Source organism: Rattus norvegicus, chromosome 1, assembly GCF_036323735.1.
Source record: "Rattus norvegicus strain BN/NHsdMcwi chromosome 1, GRCr8, whole genome shotgun sequence".
Classification (NCBI taxonomy): Eukaryota; Metazoa; Chordata; class Mammalia; order Rodentia; family Muridae; genus Rattus; species Rattus norvegicus.
In genome coordinates this window covers 210,872,432-210,888,144 of record NC_086019.1, presented here as the reverse complement: position 1 = coordinate 210,888,144, position 15,713 = coordinate 210,872,432, and the positions used below count along the sequence as shown (strand labels likewise).

General features: G+C 53.3%; 3 protein-coding genes across 10 annotated transcripts; 1 reads left to right on the top strand and 2 right to left on the bottom strand.

Annotated features, from left to right (window-relative positions):
* Nucleotides 1-588: 588 nt before the first annotated feature.
* Rps6kb2 (ribosomal protein S6 kinase B2) lies at nucleotides 589-7,321 on the top strand. Of its 6 annotated transcripts, none has more exons than NM_001010962.2 (15): nucleotides 634-783; nucleotides 1,096-1,136; nucleotides 1,235-1,355; nucleotides 1,639-1,707; nucleotides 3,153-3,300; nucleotides 4,652-4,709; nucleotides 4,786-4,886; nucleotides 5,018-5,108; nucleotides 5,191-5,281; nucleotides 5,393-5,500; nucleotides 5,974-6,036; nucleotides 6,147-6,224; nucleotides 6,314-6,421; nucleotides 6,510-6,622; nucleotides 6,910-7,321. In NM_001010962.2, exons 1-15 carry the CDS (start codon nucleotides 706-708, stop codon nucleotides 7,097-7,099), a joined length of 1,458 nt encoding a protein of 485 aa, NP_001010962.2. In that variant the 5' UTR covers nucleotides 634-705; the 3' UTR covers nucleotides 7,100-7,321. The 6 variants fall into 6 exon arrangements, 4 of the variants coding, with proteins under 4 accessions (NP_001010962.2, XP_063124245.1, XP_038939724.1 ...); XM_063268175.1 differs by having other exon boundaries at nucleotides 695-783; nucleotides 1,240-1,355; nucleotides 6,910-7,315; XR_005488929.2 differs by lacking the exons at nucleotides 6,314-6,421; nucleotides 6,510-6,622; nucleotides 6,910-7,321 and having other exon boundaries at nucleotides 589-783; nucleotides 5,191-5,307; nucleotides 6,147-6,228.
* Nucleotides 7,322-7,392: 71 nt separating this feature from the next.
* On the bottom strand, nucleotides 7,393-9,552 carry Ptprcap (protein tyrosine phosphatase, receptor type, C-associated protein). Its single transcript, NM_001024289.1, has 2 exons — nucleotides 9,510-9,552; nucleotides 7,393-8,185 (listed from the first exon to the last, which is right to left on the bottom strand). The coding sequence occupies exons 1-2, from the start codon at nucleotides 9,510-9,512 to the stop codon at nucleotides 7,595-7,597; spliced, it is 594 nt and encodes a 197-aa protein (NP_001019460.1). The 5' UTR covers nucleotides 9,513-9,552; the 3' UTR covers nucleotides 7,393-7,594.
* A 716-nt stretch (nucleotides 9,553-10,268) lies between these two features.
* Coro1b (coronin 1B) lies at nucleotides 10,269-15,708 on the bottom strand. Of its 3 annotated transcripts, none has more exons than XM_006230774.5 (11): nucleotides 15,572-15,708; nucleotides 14,725-14,927; nucleotides 14,284-14,406; nucleotides 14,050-14,179; nucleotides 13,653-13,834; nucleotides 13,448-13,567; nucleotides 12,798-12,902; nucleotides 12,572-12,717; nucleotides 11,722-11,779; nucleotides 10,820-11,083; nucleotides 10,269-10,713 (listed from the first exon to the last, which is right to left on the bottom strand). In XM_006230774.5, exons 2-11 carry the CDS (start codon nucleotides 14,923-14,925, stop codon nucleotides 10,588-10,590), a joined length of 1,455 nt encoding a protein of 484 aa, XP_006230836.1. In that variant the 5' UTR covers nucleotides 14,926-14,927; nucleotides 15,572-15,708; the 3' UTR covers nucleotides 10,269-10,587. The 3 variants fall into 3 exon arrangements, with proteins under 3 accessions (XP_006230836.1, XP_006230835.1, NP_062095.2); XM_006230773.4 differs by having other exon boundaries at nucleotides 15,558-15,696; NM_019222.2 differs by having other exon boundaries at nucleotides 15,565-15,584.
* Between the last annotated feature and the right edge of the window lie 5 nt (nucleotides 15,709-15,713).

The following is a 15,713-nucleotide window of genomic DNA, read 5'->3' as shown; positions in this document are numbered from 1 at the left end:
AGTGATTTATCCTTTGAACCATCTCTCCAGTTCTCATCCATCCTTTCAACCATATTCTATTAAAGTATCTATTCTGGGCTAAGCAGCAGGAATACTTGGTATGCTTAAATTAGCAAAAGGCCATATTTAGGTGTGTTGAACCCTTCAGAACGGGAGCCTTGTAACAAAGCCCAGAAAGTGTCAGACCTGCAGGGTTTGTTAGCTTCAGCAAGGTTGTAAGGAGTATCCCTAATACAGCCTGCTGCTCCTTAATACAATCGAACAGACACAACTTTTCTTTCAGGGCAGCTCACAGCTCTAAGAAGAGCTGAGGAGTTGCCATTTAAACCCAAACCTTCATGCACCTGTAATTCCGCCCTTTAAATCTTTAACTTGCCCCAGAGTCAAAATGGGAACCTCTGTGCGTGCGGCTCGGGTTGACAGCTGGCCCGGGAGAAAGCCCGGACTAGGAAGTTGGTCTAGTAAAGCCTATTCATAAGGCTGCAGGATGGGCGGTTCAGATCTCTGGAACTACGACTCCCGAGAGGCATTCCGACAGGCGCCATTTTTTCTTCCAACCCGACTTGAGAGTGGGCGGTGAGGCTAGCTTGCGTCAACAGAGCGCGCGGCTGCTATCGCGGAGGGATGACGTAGAGCACAAGCCTAGGGCTGTCAGTCAGAGCGCTGCCTGGTCCGGGCCAAGGGTCCCGCGGGACCGGCGGGGCCATGGCGGCCGTGTTTGATTTAGACTTGGAGACCGAGGAAGGAAGTGAGGGCGAGGGCGAGCCGGAGTTCAACCCTGCGGTGAGTGTTTCCCTCCGGGCGGGACTGGACCCAGGAACCCAGCTGGTTAACCAAAGCCCTGGCGCTCCCTACAGAGTGGTTTGTGACACCTACAAACCCCCATCCTTCCCAGCACCAGCCTCAGCCCCAGCACTAGCCCCTACCCTTGGACCCGATCTTCCCTTTTCTATCCTTGGTCTGTCCTTCCCAACCTTTCTCCATCCCTGCTGCTGTCTTCCTATCCTTGGTCCTCTCCCCTGGTTCAAGCAGTTCGGCCCAGGTTGGGAGATGTGCTGGCACTTTTCATAGCTCTTATCACTTGGTTTCTCACAGGACGTGTGTCCCCTTGGCGAGTTAAGGGCTGCTGGCCTGGAGTGAGTGAGGGTCTTGCTTGGGGGATTGGGGGATGGAGTAGGGGACGGGACTTGGCGTATACTAGAGCCTTGCCTTCATTAACTCATTATATCTTTAGGACAGTGGGACACTATGAGGAGGTGGAACTGACAGAGAGCAGCGTCAACCTGGGTCCTGAGCGCATCGGACCCCACTGCTTTGAGCTACTGAGTGTTCTGGGCAAGGGGGGTTATGGCAAGGTACTAGCATCCCTTCCCCTCATGGTGACCAGCTCTAGCCTGAGACAGCATACCAACCTTCACACCCAATAGGCTTGTAAATCTACTGAGTCTCTGATAGGATTCAGAACTGAAAACCTGAGGGAGGGAAGGGCAGATCCTTTCAAAATCTGGTGGAGATCTTTACTGTCCCACCCTTAAGCTGACCTTAACCCTTTTGGTCCCAATACTAGAGCTTTAGGGTGGGGCTCCTTGAAAATGGGATGTGGTCAGGGAAGTTAATCCTGTCTCCCTTGCCCTACAGGTGTTCCAGGTGAGAAAAGTGCAAGGCACCAACTTGGGCAAAATATATGCCATGAAAGTCTTGAGAAAGGTGAGTCATTTGCTCAGACAGCAAAGACAGAGTAGCTGCCACCCCCAGCAACCTGTGCCAGGTCTTGGAAAGCCAGCCAGAAACATGATAAAGTCGGTCCTTATCTTGGCCCTTGCTGACTTAGTTTCTGTCGTCATATATACTATTTTGGAGTAATTCTTAAATGGAAGCAACTTGCCTGCTAGAGCACGTATGACAAGTTTTGATTCTCAGGACTCCCGAGGGCAGGCGGTACTGTTGGCATTCAGTGAATAGAAGCCCAAGATGCAGCTCAGCAGGAACCCACAACAAAGAATTGCCTGGCTCAGTGTCAGTAGTGTCCAGGTTAGCTGAACTTGGTAGGTTACATCCTTAGTCTCAGGACCTGAAGGGATAAAGCTGGAGGATCTGAGTGAGCCGTAGGCCACCCTGGGCTACATAATGATACCTTGTCTCAAAACAAACAAACAGAAAAGTATCAAGGGTGAGGAAATGAGAGGATAAACCAGTTCCAGAAAAGTAAAGTTTACTGCTCACAGCAGCAGAATTACAGAAGAGATTCAAGTGACCAAAGATGGCAGAAGGGTAATGGCCGAGAAGCAAGAGAGAAAGACAGGAGTGTTTGTGTGTGTGTCTGGTGGGGAGATAGCGGCAGGCGCGTGGGGGGGGGGGCAGTATCTAACTGTAACTGACTAATAATCACTCAGAAGTTCTAATCATTTTAATTTGTGTGTGTGTGTGTGTGTGTGTGTGTGTGTGTGTGAGAGAGAGAGAGAGAGAGAGAGAGAGAGAGAGAGAGAGAGAAACAGAGGTATGCCAGGTGATTTACCCATGTATAGAGGCAGGGGGGAGCATAGGATACCCTACTTACTATCACTTACGCTCATGAGACAAGGTCTCACTGAATATGGTGCTTAGCAAGCCCCAGTGATCCTTCTGTGTCCACCTCACACAGACCCGGGTACAGGCACACAACAGCCATCCTTGGCTTTTTATATTGGTACTGGAGATTTGAACTCAGATCTTTGTGCTTTCATAGCATGCGCTTTTAACTTCTGAGTCTTGTGCCCAGTCCTCCCATTATCTCTTTTTTTCACCTCCCATTGTCTTTGTCATGATCGGATCTTATGGAGGGCAGACTGGAGAAGCTTCTAGAAAAAAGGGGCTCATTGTGATACTGTTTCACCCTTGGTACCCTGACTCTATGGGTTGGTTACTACTGGTGGGATGACGATGATATCACTGAACTGCCATGGTCTATGCAGACTTAGAGTCTAGACACTTATATACCCAGGTTGTGTTTCAGTGTTTATTTGAAACAAGAGTCATGACTTCCTTTGTACTGGAACACTAGCTCCTTTGTATAGTTCAATACTGAGGTTGAGTATTCTGCAACAATAAATCAGCAGGGCAAAAAGGAAAGTGCTGTGGGTGCCTCACCTTCTAACTTGCTCCTGCATCTCTAGGCCAAGATTGTATGCAGTGCCAAGGACACAGCACATACCCGGGCTGAGCGGAACATTCTAGAATCGGTGAAGCACCCCTTCATTGTAGAACTGGCCTATGCTTTCCAGACAGGTGGCAAACTCTACCTCATCCTGGAGTGCCTCAGTGGTAAGTGTGTGGGTCAGGTTTAGTTAGGCGTGTGTAGCAGGGAGCCAGCCCGGGAACAGTGGGTGGGGACTTAGGGAATCCTGAGAGGTATGATTGTGGAGGATGGCTAAGAGGCTCACACAACCATGCCTGGCCATGTGTCCATCTGTCTGTCTCTCCATCTGTTCATTCATTCAGCAAACATCCATCCAGTGCCTAGTGTTTGTGGGGTGGGTGGGGCTGGTGGGAGTTTGTAATAACTGATGTTTAGAGAGAATTTCATCCACTTTTTGCTACCTCTCCTGCCTGTCCCCTGTGTGCCAGGCACCCAGTCAGGCCTCATCTAGCTGCATCCTTCTTGGAAGTCTCAGGGGTGGTTACTGTTTCTATAAGGTTTATTTCTTGTTGTTATTAGTTTGTTTTTTTGTTTTTGTTTTGTTGAGACAGGATCTGCTTATATAGCCTTGGCCTGCCTGGAACGTAACTGTATAGACCAGACTGTCCTTGAACTCAGGAGGTCTACCCTGAATTCAGATCCTCAAACTCAGGAGATCTGCCTGTCTTTTGCATACTGAGAACTGGTGTTCAAGGCGTGTGTTACACACCTTCTTATTTTGTCTTTTTGAGACAGGATCTCACTATATAGCATTGGCTGGCCTGGAACTCACTACATAGAATTCAAAGACATTCCGTGCCCCTGTCCGGGATTAAAAGCATGTGGCACTACACCCGGCAGGTCCGTTTCTAAACTAGCTTTGAGGGTCTAGCTTACGTGGGTTCTTGTGTCACCTCCACTAATTAGGTCATCTTCCTAGAGCATGCATCTCTAAACACCCAAACAGAGCCTTGGTCTTTTCGGTCATGCCCATTCCTCACCAAGAGTGACTGAGAGCCATTCCTTCTACCTGTCTGCCCAGTACCAGCTGAGCCCTACAAGCTTCTTCCTGCATGCTTGGCATCCCTTTCCACTCTGTCAAGACACAGAGCCACACCTCCACTACAGTCTTCCATTGTTGTATCCAGATTAGCGTCCTCTGCCTTCTATCATGAGGTTCTAGGAAGTTCCCAGAGCTATTGCCTGTGCTTGGCATCCTAGAGCAGTGTCCACATGTCTGTCTTCCCATTAGACTGAGCGTCCTGAGGGCAATGGCTGGGTCTCCTCAACTCTGCCCCAGCTTCACGCAGCACAGGGCCAGGCACCGAGTGAGTAGGCGACGGTAGATGTTTGCTGATTGAATTGAGTCCCCACGGCAGCTCTGGGAGGCAGGTAGGGTGGGATCTACAAGTCCCATTTTTCTCTAGAAGAAACTGACCCTCAGACAGTAATGGGGCTGGGCCCGAGTGCACAGCTGCTCATGTGCTTGTGTCACAGGTGGTGAGCTCTTCACACATCTTGAGCGAGAAGGCATCTTCCTGGAAGACACAGCCTGGTGGGTCTCTGGGGGTGCCTTGTCCTTGCCTTTGCCCCAACCTTTGCCCTGCCTTTACCTTATTCTGTCTTTGCAGCTTCTACCTGGCAGAGATCACACTAGCCCTGGGCCATCTCCATTCCCAAGGCATCATCTACCGGGATCTCAAGCCCGAGAACATCATGCTCAACAGCCAGGGTGAGCATGTTGCATGCGTGCACAGGCATTACCCCTTGTCTTGCCAGGGTCTGCAGGACAGGGCTGAGGAGCCCACAAGCAGGCCTGGCCATCTGTCATCCCATGGCATCTCTTTCAACATTCTTCCTCAGGCCATATCAAACTGACAGACTTTGGACTCTGCAAAGAGTCCATTCATGAGGGTGCTATCACTCACACCTTCTGTGGCACCATTGAGTACATGTAAGTAGCACATGGCTGGCCAGGGTGTGAAAGAATAACCAGAGAGGGCCTGCCCTTACTGACAATTCCACCTGCCTCCCAGGGCCCCAGAGATTCTAGTGCGCATCGGTCACAACCGGGCAGTGGACTGGTGGAGCCTGGGAGCCCTGATGTACGACATGCTCACTGGATCGGCAAGTCCCGCTTCCTTGGGAGCAGGGTGGGTGCTGGGGAGATCCCTTCCAGGTTGGGGCAGGACTGGGTGGGAGGACCCCTAGGCTGCCCTCACCCTCTGCCTTCTCCAGCCGCCCTTCACCGCAGAGAACCGGAAGAAAACTATGGATAAAATCATTAAAGGGAAGCTGGTGCTGCCCCCCTACCTCACCCCGGATGCCCGGGACCTTGCCAAAAAGGTGGGGCTCTTTCTCACCTAGGGGCATGTCTCTGTCTCTTCCCCTAAGCCCTGTCAGCAACTCTGCACATATGATTGACTGTCCCTAGGCTCTGGGGAAGGCCACCCCCAGTCCCGCCTGCCTGTGCAGTTGGTCTCTGGGAATGACAAAAACATTGGCTTTGAGATTCAAAACCCTGAGTTCAGGCCTGGGCTCTGAACCCTGAGCAGTACTGGGTCTGTGTCTGTATCAGCAGGGTGTTCTTGTGAGTTAGCCCTGCTCCTTCAGGCCGGTACCAGCCTGTTAAAGGAAGGGGAATGCCATAAAGACTTCCTGAAGAGGGCACTGTTGACCCAACTCTGAAAATATTGAGGGGTTCAGTGGGCAGAGGCCATGTTCTAGATCTTTTACCCTATTTCTGCTTGCCTCCTCCCCATACTGGAGGCTGGGCTTCCCATCAGCTTCTCTCCACCCTTACCTCTTCCTTTGTGCAGTTTCTGAAGCGGAATCCCACTCATCGAATTGGGGGTGGCCCAGGAGATGCTGCTGATGTGCAGGTGAGTCTGGTTTTGTCACACAGAATTGGGGCCAAAGGATGAAGTAGATTATAGCAGTGGGCTAGGCAGGGTGAATAATTGACATATTCCCTGGCACTCTCTACCCTCAGAGGCACCCGTTTTTCCGGCACATCAATTGGGATGACCTCTTGGCCCATCGTGTAGACCCTCCCTTCAGACCGAGTCTGGTGAGTGTATGGGGAGTCTTTTTGGCCACATGGCATGTGGAGGTCCTGCACTTTGTATTCCTTTAACCCCCTCATGGATCTCCCTGAAGCAATCAGAAGAGGACGTGAGCCAGTTTGATGTGCGATTCACACGGCAGACGCCAGTAGATAGTCCAGATGACACAGCCCTCAGTGAGAGTGCCAACCAAGCCTTCCTGGTAAGAGCCTGGGAGTTATGGGCACCAGAACAAGGATTGCAGCTAGGGATTAAAAGTCAGCATCACCTGGCCTGGCCTCTCCCCACAGGGCTTCACGTATGTGGCACCTTCTGTACTGGACAGCATCAAAGAGGGCTTCTCCTTCCAGCCTAAGCTGCGCTCCCCCAGACGCCTTAACAGCAGTCCCCGCACCCCTATCAGGTACCCAGGGACAGGGCAGGCATGTGGCTGGGGCAGGGTTCCCTAGCATAGACAGGTACCTGTGGGCACTCTGGTCAAGCTTTTCTTTAGTTAGAAGCTAGCCTCAGGCTCCTGCTCATTGTGGGACCCCAGTCCCTATACATCTGTAACAGAGGCTGCTAAAGTGGTAGTTTGTGGACCTACAACTTGTGTGCCTTAGTAGATAGAGTGCCTAACCTCCCTCATCTGCTGCCACTATTCCTGACTAGGCCTAGGAGGCTCTCACTGTGCCTTGGTTTCTCTTGCAGCCCCCTCAAGTTCTCTCCCTTTGAGGGGTTCCGGCCCAGTCCTGGCCCACCAGAGCCCATGGAGCCATCTCTACCTCCACTCCTGCCACCACCATCATCACCACCACCCACAAGTACTGCCCCACTTCCCATCCGTCCCCCCTCAGGAACCAAGAAGTCCAAGAAGGGACGGGGCCGCCCTGGGCGCTAGGAGAATAGAAGAGACAGCTGTGAGAACCTGACTGGCTCCGACCTGTGGATGAGATGAGAGTGTGCTTGTGTGGGGGGAGGGTGAGCCTTACAATCGTGTACAGGAGGGCTGCAGGCTGCAGCCACTGGAGGTGTTCCCACCCCCCATCCCATCAGAAGGGACTTGGCCTGTCTTTGGACCTGTGCCCTCATAGGATTAAAGGACTGAATCATGGCAGAGTGACTTTGGCTGGACTTCAGAACACAAGAGTGGCTTGTTTAGGGAGCCGAGGGGATTCTAAAGGACCATGGACCTCATTGCTTACAAAGTTTTATTTTCGGTATATCACCTGTCCAGTGTCTATCTGGGGCGCACACACTTCGGGGAACTGGTGGGACTGTCAGTTTAAGGAGCTCACGTGAGGGTTGATGATGAAGGTCCAAGGCAGTTTGTATCTCACCATGACAGCATGGGAAGAGAGTCAGGCTGGGGCAGGACCGGAGAACAAGCTGACTCCTACAGTGCGGTGACACGAAGGCCCTGGTCCCTGGCTCTCCCAGCACTGTCATCCCAGGCAGCACTGCCTGAAAAGGCATGCAGGTCACTCAGAAGGGCCTCAGCACTGCTGCCTGAGCCCACAGGACCCTGAGAGCTGAGGCCCAGGCCCCCCTCACTATCTGTGTCATGTACATCTGGGGTCTGCTGTGCCTCACAGCGCTGCTCCTCTTCCTTGGCATCAGCTCCCTCGGGGCCACCATCCATCATGAAATCTTCTGCGTCCTGTTCATCTTCCTGCGGCTCTGGTTCTTCTGGGGATCCCAGCTCAGTGCGAGCTCGAAGCCAGCGGCCTGCAGGGCTGGCCCAGAGCAGGCGGCAAGTGCGGCCCCACAACATGGCACCCAGGCGAGCTGGGTGGTAGTACCCCCCTGAGGCATGGCTGAGGCGACGCCAAGCCAAGGCTAGGCCAGTGACCAGCAGCAGTAGGAGCAAGAGCAGCAGGACGATGGTGACCACATTGGAGCCCGCACCATCATCTGGGCCTGACCCAGAGGCCAGTGCTCCTGGCAGGGCCAGCAGCACCCCAAATCCGAGGGTACCAGGCAGAGCCTGTGGGAGACAGTAGGGAGGAGTTGTCACCTGATGAGACCAACAGGATTCTGACAAAGACTTCAGCTGCCTCAGGCAAAATAGGGACAGTCAAGCAGAAAATCCTCAGCCCATATTTGGTCAGGGCCTTGCTCTAGTGTGCTTACCTTAAACTCAACCCTGTAATTCACTTCTTACTGCCTGAGGCCTGTGCCTGCCTAAGGCCTGTGCACTGCCTTCCCTCTGTTTAGACACAACTTCCAAAGCCTCATGGCTACATTCTTGTCTAGGTAGGCCTGACTGATGAGGCCCTGCCCAGACTTTTTTTTTTTTTTTTAATTTATTCACTTTACATTCTGATCACTACTCTTCTCCTGCGTCACCCCCTCCCAGACCTGCAAGACTTCTACAGCTAACTTGTTGGGTGGACCTCAGCCCACCCATTCACCAACCGCAGGTCCCCTTGATTACTCTTTTCCCCCCAAACCCCACACTGGAGAATACTCTCTTGATCTATTCTGTTGCCTTGCCTTTCCCACCTGGATTGGGAGGGTGAGGAGGCTAAGCATCTAAAACCATGTGTGGCACATAGATGCTCAGTGGATATTAGCTAGAAGATAAGTGGCCTGCCCTGCAGTAGAGGGAGTTTAAGGGCCCTAAGAGGCTAGTGGCAGGTGGCTCTCTGGGGGCTGTGATGAAGATATCTAGACCAATTCAGAGGTTGATTGGTTCTAGAATGAGGGTTGGGGATTTAGCTCAGTGGTAGAGCGCTTGCCTAGAAAACGAAAGGCCCTGGGTTCGGTCCCCAGCTCGGGGGGGGGGGGGGACCGGATGCAGGTTCTAGAATGAGGGGTCTTTGAGGCCCCTCTTCTCAACTTTGCTGCCCCAGTTGCAGGGTTTCCGTTCAGCTCCCCACTCTACCCTGAAGGGCCTCAGGCATGCAGGGCCACCCAGCTTGGGGGCAGCATGTGTAGCTATCAGAGGAAGCCTGCGGTTGGAACAAAGCAGGTGGGGGTGTGTGGTAGCAGGGGGGAAGGGTGCAGGTCACAAGGCTTCCCTTCAGCACACCAGGCTCCGGGGAAGGAGTTATACCCAAGCTCAGCTTATCAGGGGACCAGATGGGAGGCTATCCCAAGGGTCTTGGAATAGGGCTGTGCCTAGAGGAACTGGAGGACCTACCTTTAATTCCAGAGAGCCCAGATCTGAGGTGAGGGCCAAGTTCCAACCCATTCTAGTCCTGGGTCTTGCTAACCAAGGCTATGGAAGGAGACCCTTAACTCCTGGAACCTTGATATTCCATCCCCACCCACTGCGCCCCAAGAACCCAAAGGGTTCCACAGCTCACCATTGATCCGATGGCCTTTGCACGGGCACCCACCTCTGAGTCTGGCTGTGTTTAGTGAGAAGTGAACCCTGGGAGCTCAGTACAGTAGCTAGTAGGAGTTACTGACTTCCGTTTCCTGCCCCAAATGCCCCACCCACTCTGGCCTATTAGAGGACCCTCATTGGGGGTCTCAGCCTCAGGATTACCCAGACCCACACCAGGTCTTCCATGGACCTCTAGGTGAGGTTAGGGCCACAGGATCTGTGACCAGAACTCCAAAGAGAGGAGGTATGCATCTAAGGCAATATGTATATTTATTAGCTTTATATATATTTATATACATTAGCTTTAGCTAATATAAATATTTAGCTAATAAATATATATATATATTAGCTTTAGCTATATTATGTAGCTTTGGCGGGCCTGGAACTCAAAGATCCTATTTCTGCCTCTGGAGTGCTGGGACTAGAAGTGGGTATCTGGTTAGCCTTAACAACAAAACTGCACATGACTGCCTATGTGGGGACATATGGAGGTCAGATGCCTCTCTCCACTGTTGATTCCAGGGATTGAATTCAGGTCATCAGGCTTGCTCAGCAAGTGAATTTGCCCACTCACCCATCTCCCACACGCTTCTCTAGCCTTTTTTGCTTCAGTTTCTCTTTACGGTGGATTTCTGGTATACAGGGGCGGGGTTGGGGAGGAGCTACTTTCCATTTAAGGTTTACAGTTTCCCTTCTTAGCATCCACCCATAGCCCTCCACAACAGTAGGTCAAACCTGGCTTTAGAAAGAGCATTTTATTTGGAATGAAAATATAGAACCCATCTCTGCTGCTTTTTCTAGTGAGGGGGCAGTGGGTTGGGCAAGTCGAGGAGATGGTCCCTTAGAGTACTTGGGAATTTGCCTTGGTACAAAAATCTTCCAAAAGCCAGGTGGTGCTTCCAACCTGGGCCCCAGGCTGTGGAGAGGTGCAAACTGGCCATGACCTGCCACAGAGGCACTGAGCAGCAAACTGCCTGGTGTGACCTGGCCACAGAAGCTAGGTGGGAAGGGTTGGAGGAGAAGGAGGCAGTATCGGGAGCAGGTCCCTGGTGGTCCTATGTATCCCCATTCTCCATGCGGCCCAGATGCTCCTCCAGGCGGCTGATACGCTCCCCTTGTTCCTTGACCAGCACCCGAAGTGCCCGAAGCTCCTGCATCACCTCTTCCAGCTTCCCAGCTTCCTACAAAGACATAAGGAAGTCAGAGGCCATCAGCCATAGCCCACCCCTAGGGAAGAGGCCCGAGATCCAGCCAATGGGACAGCACTCTCAAATGTAGGGCACATACACCAGACCCAGCAAGGTTGCCACTGGGAATGTCAGTAATTGCAGTAGCTGTGGAGACTCCGGAGCGGCTGTAACCGGCAGGCTTGCTGTCCGATAGCACGTTGCGCCGGCTGACCTTCAGGTCCCGTTGTTTACTGGGCACATAGGCTTCCCGTAGTGAGATGAGGATTGGATCAGCATCCTGACCACTAACCCAATCCTCTGCCTCAAGAGCAGCATCGGGTCCGGCTGTGTCAGGGTACAGATCATCCTGAAAGAGGTCAGACTGCGCACCGGGTAGGGGAGGTCAGAATCAGTTGGAGGTCCCTGTCAGGGGTCTCACATCTGGCCTGAGTGGCTGCATCCTCATCACCCTCCTGACTGTATCCCTGCCAACCCATCCTCTAAGTGCCTGATGCTTCCTGGCACAGCCCTTGCTGGCACCATCTCCAGCAAACCACAAGGGCCAGCTATGTGGCTCTGTGGAGTCCTGTGAGCCATATCTATGGCCCACAGACTATGAGCTTTGCTGCAGGACATGCCTGGCAGGCTGTAAACAGCAGCTGGAGGACAGTGGGACTGTGTTCCAGGCTCCTCCCCATGGATTTCATGACCAGAGCCGCTGTCCTTCTTCATGGCCCTCTTCCAGCCCCGCCTCCCACAGAACACCATCACAGCCCTACAGTTAGTACAGCCTCCTAGGGGAGGCCCTCTGTCCCCTCATCTTGCTCTTAAGTGCCTGGTCTGTCACTGCAGGACTTCAGCTCAACCTGTGCCATTCCTCCAACAACTCACTAGAATTCAGGCCACCTTGGCATCGGTACAGCCCCTAGGCCACACCCACTCACCAGCCTCACCCACTGCCTTGGTGTGGCCCTTCTGCTAGGGAAGAGAGTAGGTGGACAGGGTTACCAGCAGTCTCACCTTTCTTGGCACAGTCATTACTATGGGCTCACACTTGCGTTCATGCAGTTTGTAGAACCTGGGAAAGGGAGGGGAGCCATGGTGGAACCTCCTACAGTTTTCCAGTTTCCCCACCTGGATGTCCCCACAGGTAGAGCTGAGTACCCACATACTGGCTGCCATTGAGGTGAGCTCATGGCCTCCCTGTCTCTAGGGCCGCTAGAGCATGACCTATTCATGATTAACTTTATGATAGTGATTCTACTCCCCCCCCCTTCTCGCTCTCTCTCTCTTTTGAGACAGGGTAGACCAGCCTTGTTTCAAACTCATGGAGATCATCCTGCCTCTGCCAGAAGCTGGGATTAAAGGAATGTGCTACTTCCCTTGTGTTTTGAAACATGGTTTCATATATTCCAGGCTGGCCTTGAGCCTACTAACCTCACTACAGGGCTAAGGATGGCCTTGAACTTCTGCCCCTCCCAGGTCTACCTCCTGAGTGAATGACGGGCTGTATTACAGCCTTTGCTTTACAGGGCTGGGAACCATGGGCATAATCTATGCTGGGCAGCACTGCACCAGCTGAGCTGCATGTCCGCTCCTTTCCTTTCCTTTCCTTTGTTTTTGTTTGAGACAGGGTCTTGCTAGAGAACTCAAACTGACCTTGAACTTACTATGTGCATAGTCTAGCTTGTAGTCCTCTCAAATGCTGGGGTAACAGGTGGATGGCACCACGCCCAGTTTAGCCTCCACAATCTGAAAACTCTCACCTTGGATGCTGACAACCTGGCCCCTGCTCTGCCTGACCACCTGGCCAGGCAGGGTCCTTGAATAAAGTGTGCCTACAAATGGCTGCCTCAGAGGACCTTCATACCTGGCAATTTCACACTTGCTGACCTCCAAGCCCCTCTTAGGCATGCTGCCCATACCCCTCTGGGGTTCTTTGCTGGTAAAGGTATTCAGAAAGTGGATGTAGGGAGGTTCATCTGTGATCTCAAAGTACCGGATGCTGGAATCACCCTGTGGGAATAAAGAAGTTCAGCACTTGGCCAGGTCCTTCCCTTATGCTCAGCCCAAGTTGGACTCCCACCTAAGCTCACCTTGCCACAGACGTAGACCACACTGGTGTCCGGGTCATAGAAAGGCAGTAGAGCCCCATTGCTTGAATCCAGCTCCTGCAGGGCCATGGGCTCCTCAAAGTTTTCCTAAGCACGAGGGACAATTGGGTCAAGTCAGCATCTTCTTGTTCTAAGGCCTGCTGGACTGGCTTCCGTCAGTAGCACTTCTCAACATGCTGGTGGGTTCTCCATTTCCAGTTCTTGCTTTCCCAGCCTTCTCCAGGCCTCAGGACTACTCTCAAACTAATGGACAAGTGTGGAAGACATCTGGCCACAAGAAGGGTGGGGCCCAGGTGGTACCAGCCCAGGCCTCAAAAGGGCCGTTGAACGGATTGTGCCAGTGTTCCTACTCTGGGACTGGAGGCTCTAAGGAGAGGGATCCTTTACGGTTTGTGCAAATAGAAATAAGGATGTGAGAGGCACTGGGGGAGTGTTAGGGAGAGTCAGGGAGCTGGAAACAGGGAAGGAAGGGTTAACAAGGTCCCGGAAGTCTCAGGGGCCAGGCTGAGAATCTAAGTAATACAGACAGACTTCTCCTCCATGCTAATCTGTCTGCCTGGCCCAGGGAGGAATATGCTGGGGTGAGGCCCAGGTCTCAATCCTGCCCGCCTTAAACTCGTTGCATCACTCACTGGGTCCCAGAGTGCCAGTTGCCGTTCACTCATGCGGCTGAAACCAGTGGTGAACACCTTCCCATCAGCCAGAAAGATGGCCCGCATGGGCCGAGCCCCCTCATGAGCCTTCTCCCGTTCCTGTAGGATGGACAGGTGGTCAGTACAGTGCAGATCAAGACCCTGAGCCTGGACATTGTCATCTTTGCTCTTTGGGGATACCTACTGCCACCAGGGTGCCCCGCCTGGGATCGATGATTCGGACACTCTTGTCCTTGCAAGCTGTGCAAAAGAGGCTGCCGTTGTGGTTCCAGCTCACATTGTAGATGAGGTCAGGGTGCAAGCTGTCTAGGCGGTACAGCTCCTCTGCAGTGCCCACATTCCAGATAAGCACCACATTGTCACAACCTGGTGGGCAAGTGGTCATCAGCTCAGGCAGCCAGACATGCACTCGTAGGACCATCGGCCCACTAGGCCCACTCTGCCCCCTCCTCTTGTACTGAACTGGTCACCACCTTTGTAGGCATCACTTCCCCTGTCAGATTGGCCTGTGAGAGGTTGCTGGACACTCCAGGATCATCCTGGAGAAGGGTAGAGAGGAAGGGGTGTGGAATGGTGCAAACCTGCACTGAGAAGCACATTTCGGGCTGTGGGGTGCCAGGTGATGATGCCCACACGCTTGGTATGCCCCTCAAGCACCACTACTGGCTCTGTCAGAGGGGAGGTCAGCCCATTCTCTGGAATCTGCCACACCTGTGGTAGGAAGAGGGAGGATGGACTCAGACCTGTGCTTGCCCCTGCTGCCAGTCTCCTTCAGCCACACCCTGAGACCCTGACTCGAACAGTCCTTTGCTCACCATGACAGTGCAGTCCTCTGATCCACTGGCAATGACTTCGTCATTGTGGGGGCACCAGTCAATATCCAGAACAGGTCCTGTGTGCCCACACACTGTTGGGTAGGCCTTGTCAATGCGGCCTGTCTGTAGGCATGAAGGGTAGTCAGAGAAGAACCAAAAGTCCTCATCTCCATTCCTCCCAGTATCTGTGGGCCCTCCAAGGTGCAAGAATGATATGACTACCCTGGTTCCTGGTGGCCCAGATGTGACTCTGCTCCACCCAGCATATGAGGAAATGCCAGAAGCCTCTTATCCACACTTGGTGGCAATAAATACTTTTTCTACTTGCACCAACAATCCAGCAGCAGCCACAGGTCAAGAAGTGGCACAAACTACCCTGCCCACAGGTGTGGTCAGTGTGTCCTTGGTCCTCCTCTCCACCCTGACCCCGCTGAGGCCCACCTTGTTTAGAGGGAGCACCATAAAGGCACCCCCACCACTGGCTTCCACAATCACTGCCAGGAACTTGGGGTTGACTGCGCAGAAGGTACTGTCCCAGGTAACTCGGGAGACTCGAATGTCCTCATAGCACTGGTCATTCTTGACTGGCTGACCAAATACATGCCGGAATTTGCTCTGCCGCACAACTTTTCGGAAGGACATGTCTGCAGGGCAGAGACACCTGGATCAGCTCTGCCCTCCAAAGAGACACACAAGCATGTCACCAGGGATGTGACATGATAACGCTGGGAGTCTCTATTTCTCCAGTTATAGAACGGATTCATAGATGTAGACCAACAGACTCTCCCCCCAAACCCTCCCTGGCTAGGCTCTGAGGGAGAGAGAGGGAGTGTGTGTGTGTGTGTATGGGCTGCTGAAAGGGAGACAGTGCTTAGATTTTCCCTAGGTCCCAGATGGTTCCAAGGAGCTTTCCACGCCCAGAATTTGAAGGCTGGGTGATGGGGAGAAGAGGCAGCAAAAGGGGTTTTTTGGTCTTCCTACTAGGCCGCAGCTGAGTCGCAGGGAATGTGCAAAGAGCTGCACTAAGTCCGGCCCAGGGACCCTGGCAGAACAGGGGTCGAGGATCCTGCCAGGTCCTCAAAGTAGCCTCATAGCACGGTCCAAGGTGAACCAGAACCCAACTTCCAAAGATCCCTGCCCAGGAAGGGAGAGATGGACGGCTGAGGGGGGGAGGAGTTGGGAATGAGGGTGGGGCGCGGCGCTCATCGGGCTCGCGCCCCCCCCCCGCCCCAGGCCCACGTCCGCAACCCCTAGTCTGTCCCTGCCGCTCTCACCGCTCACCGCTCACCGCTCTCCGCTCCCCAGGGGCGCCGGGGACTGCGGCGGCGACCTCGGGCGGCTCCGGATCCCGGCCTCTGGGAAGCAGGAAGCGGGAATCAGGAAGTGACAGACGAGTGGGGCGGGGGCGGGGCAAGGTCACGCGCAGAGGG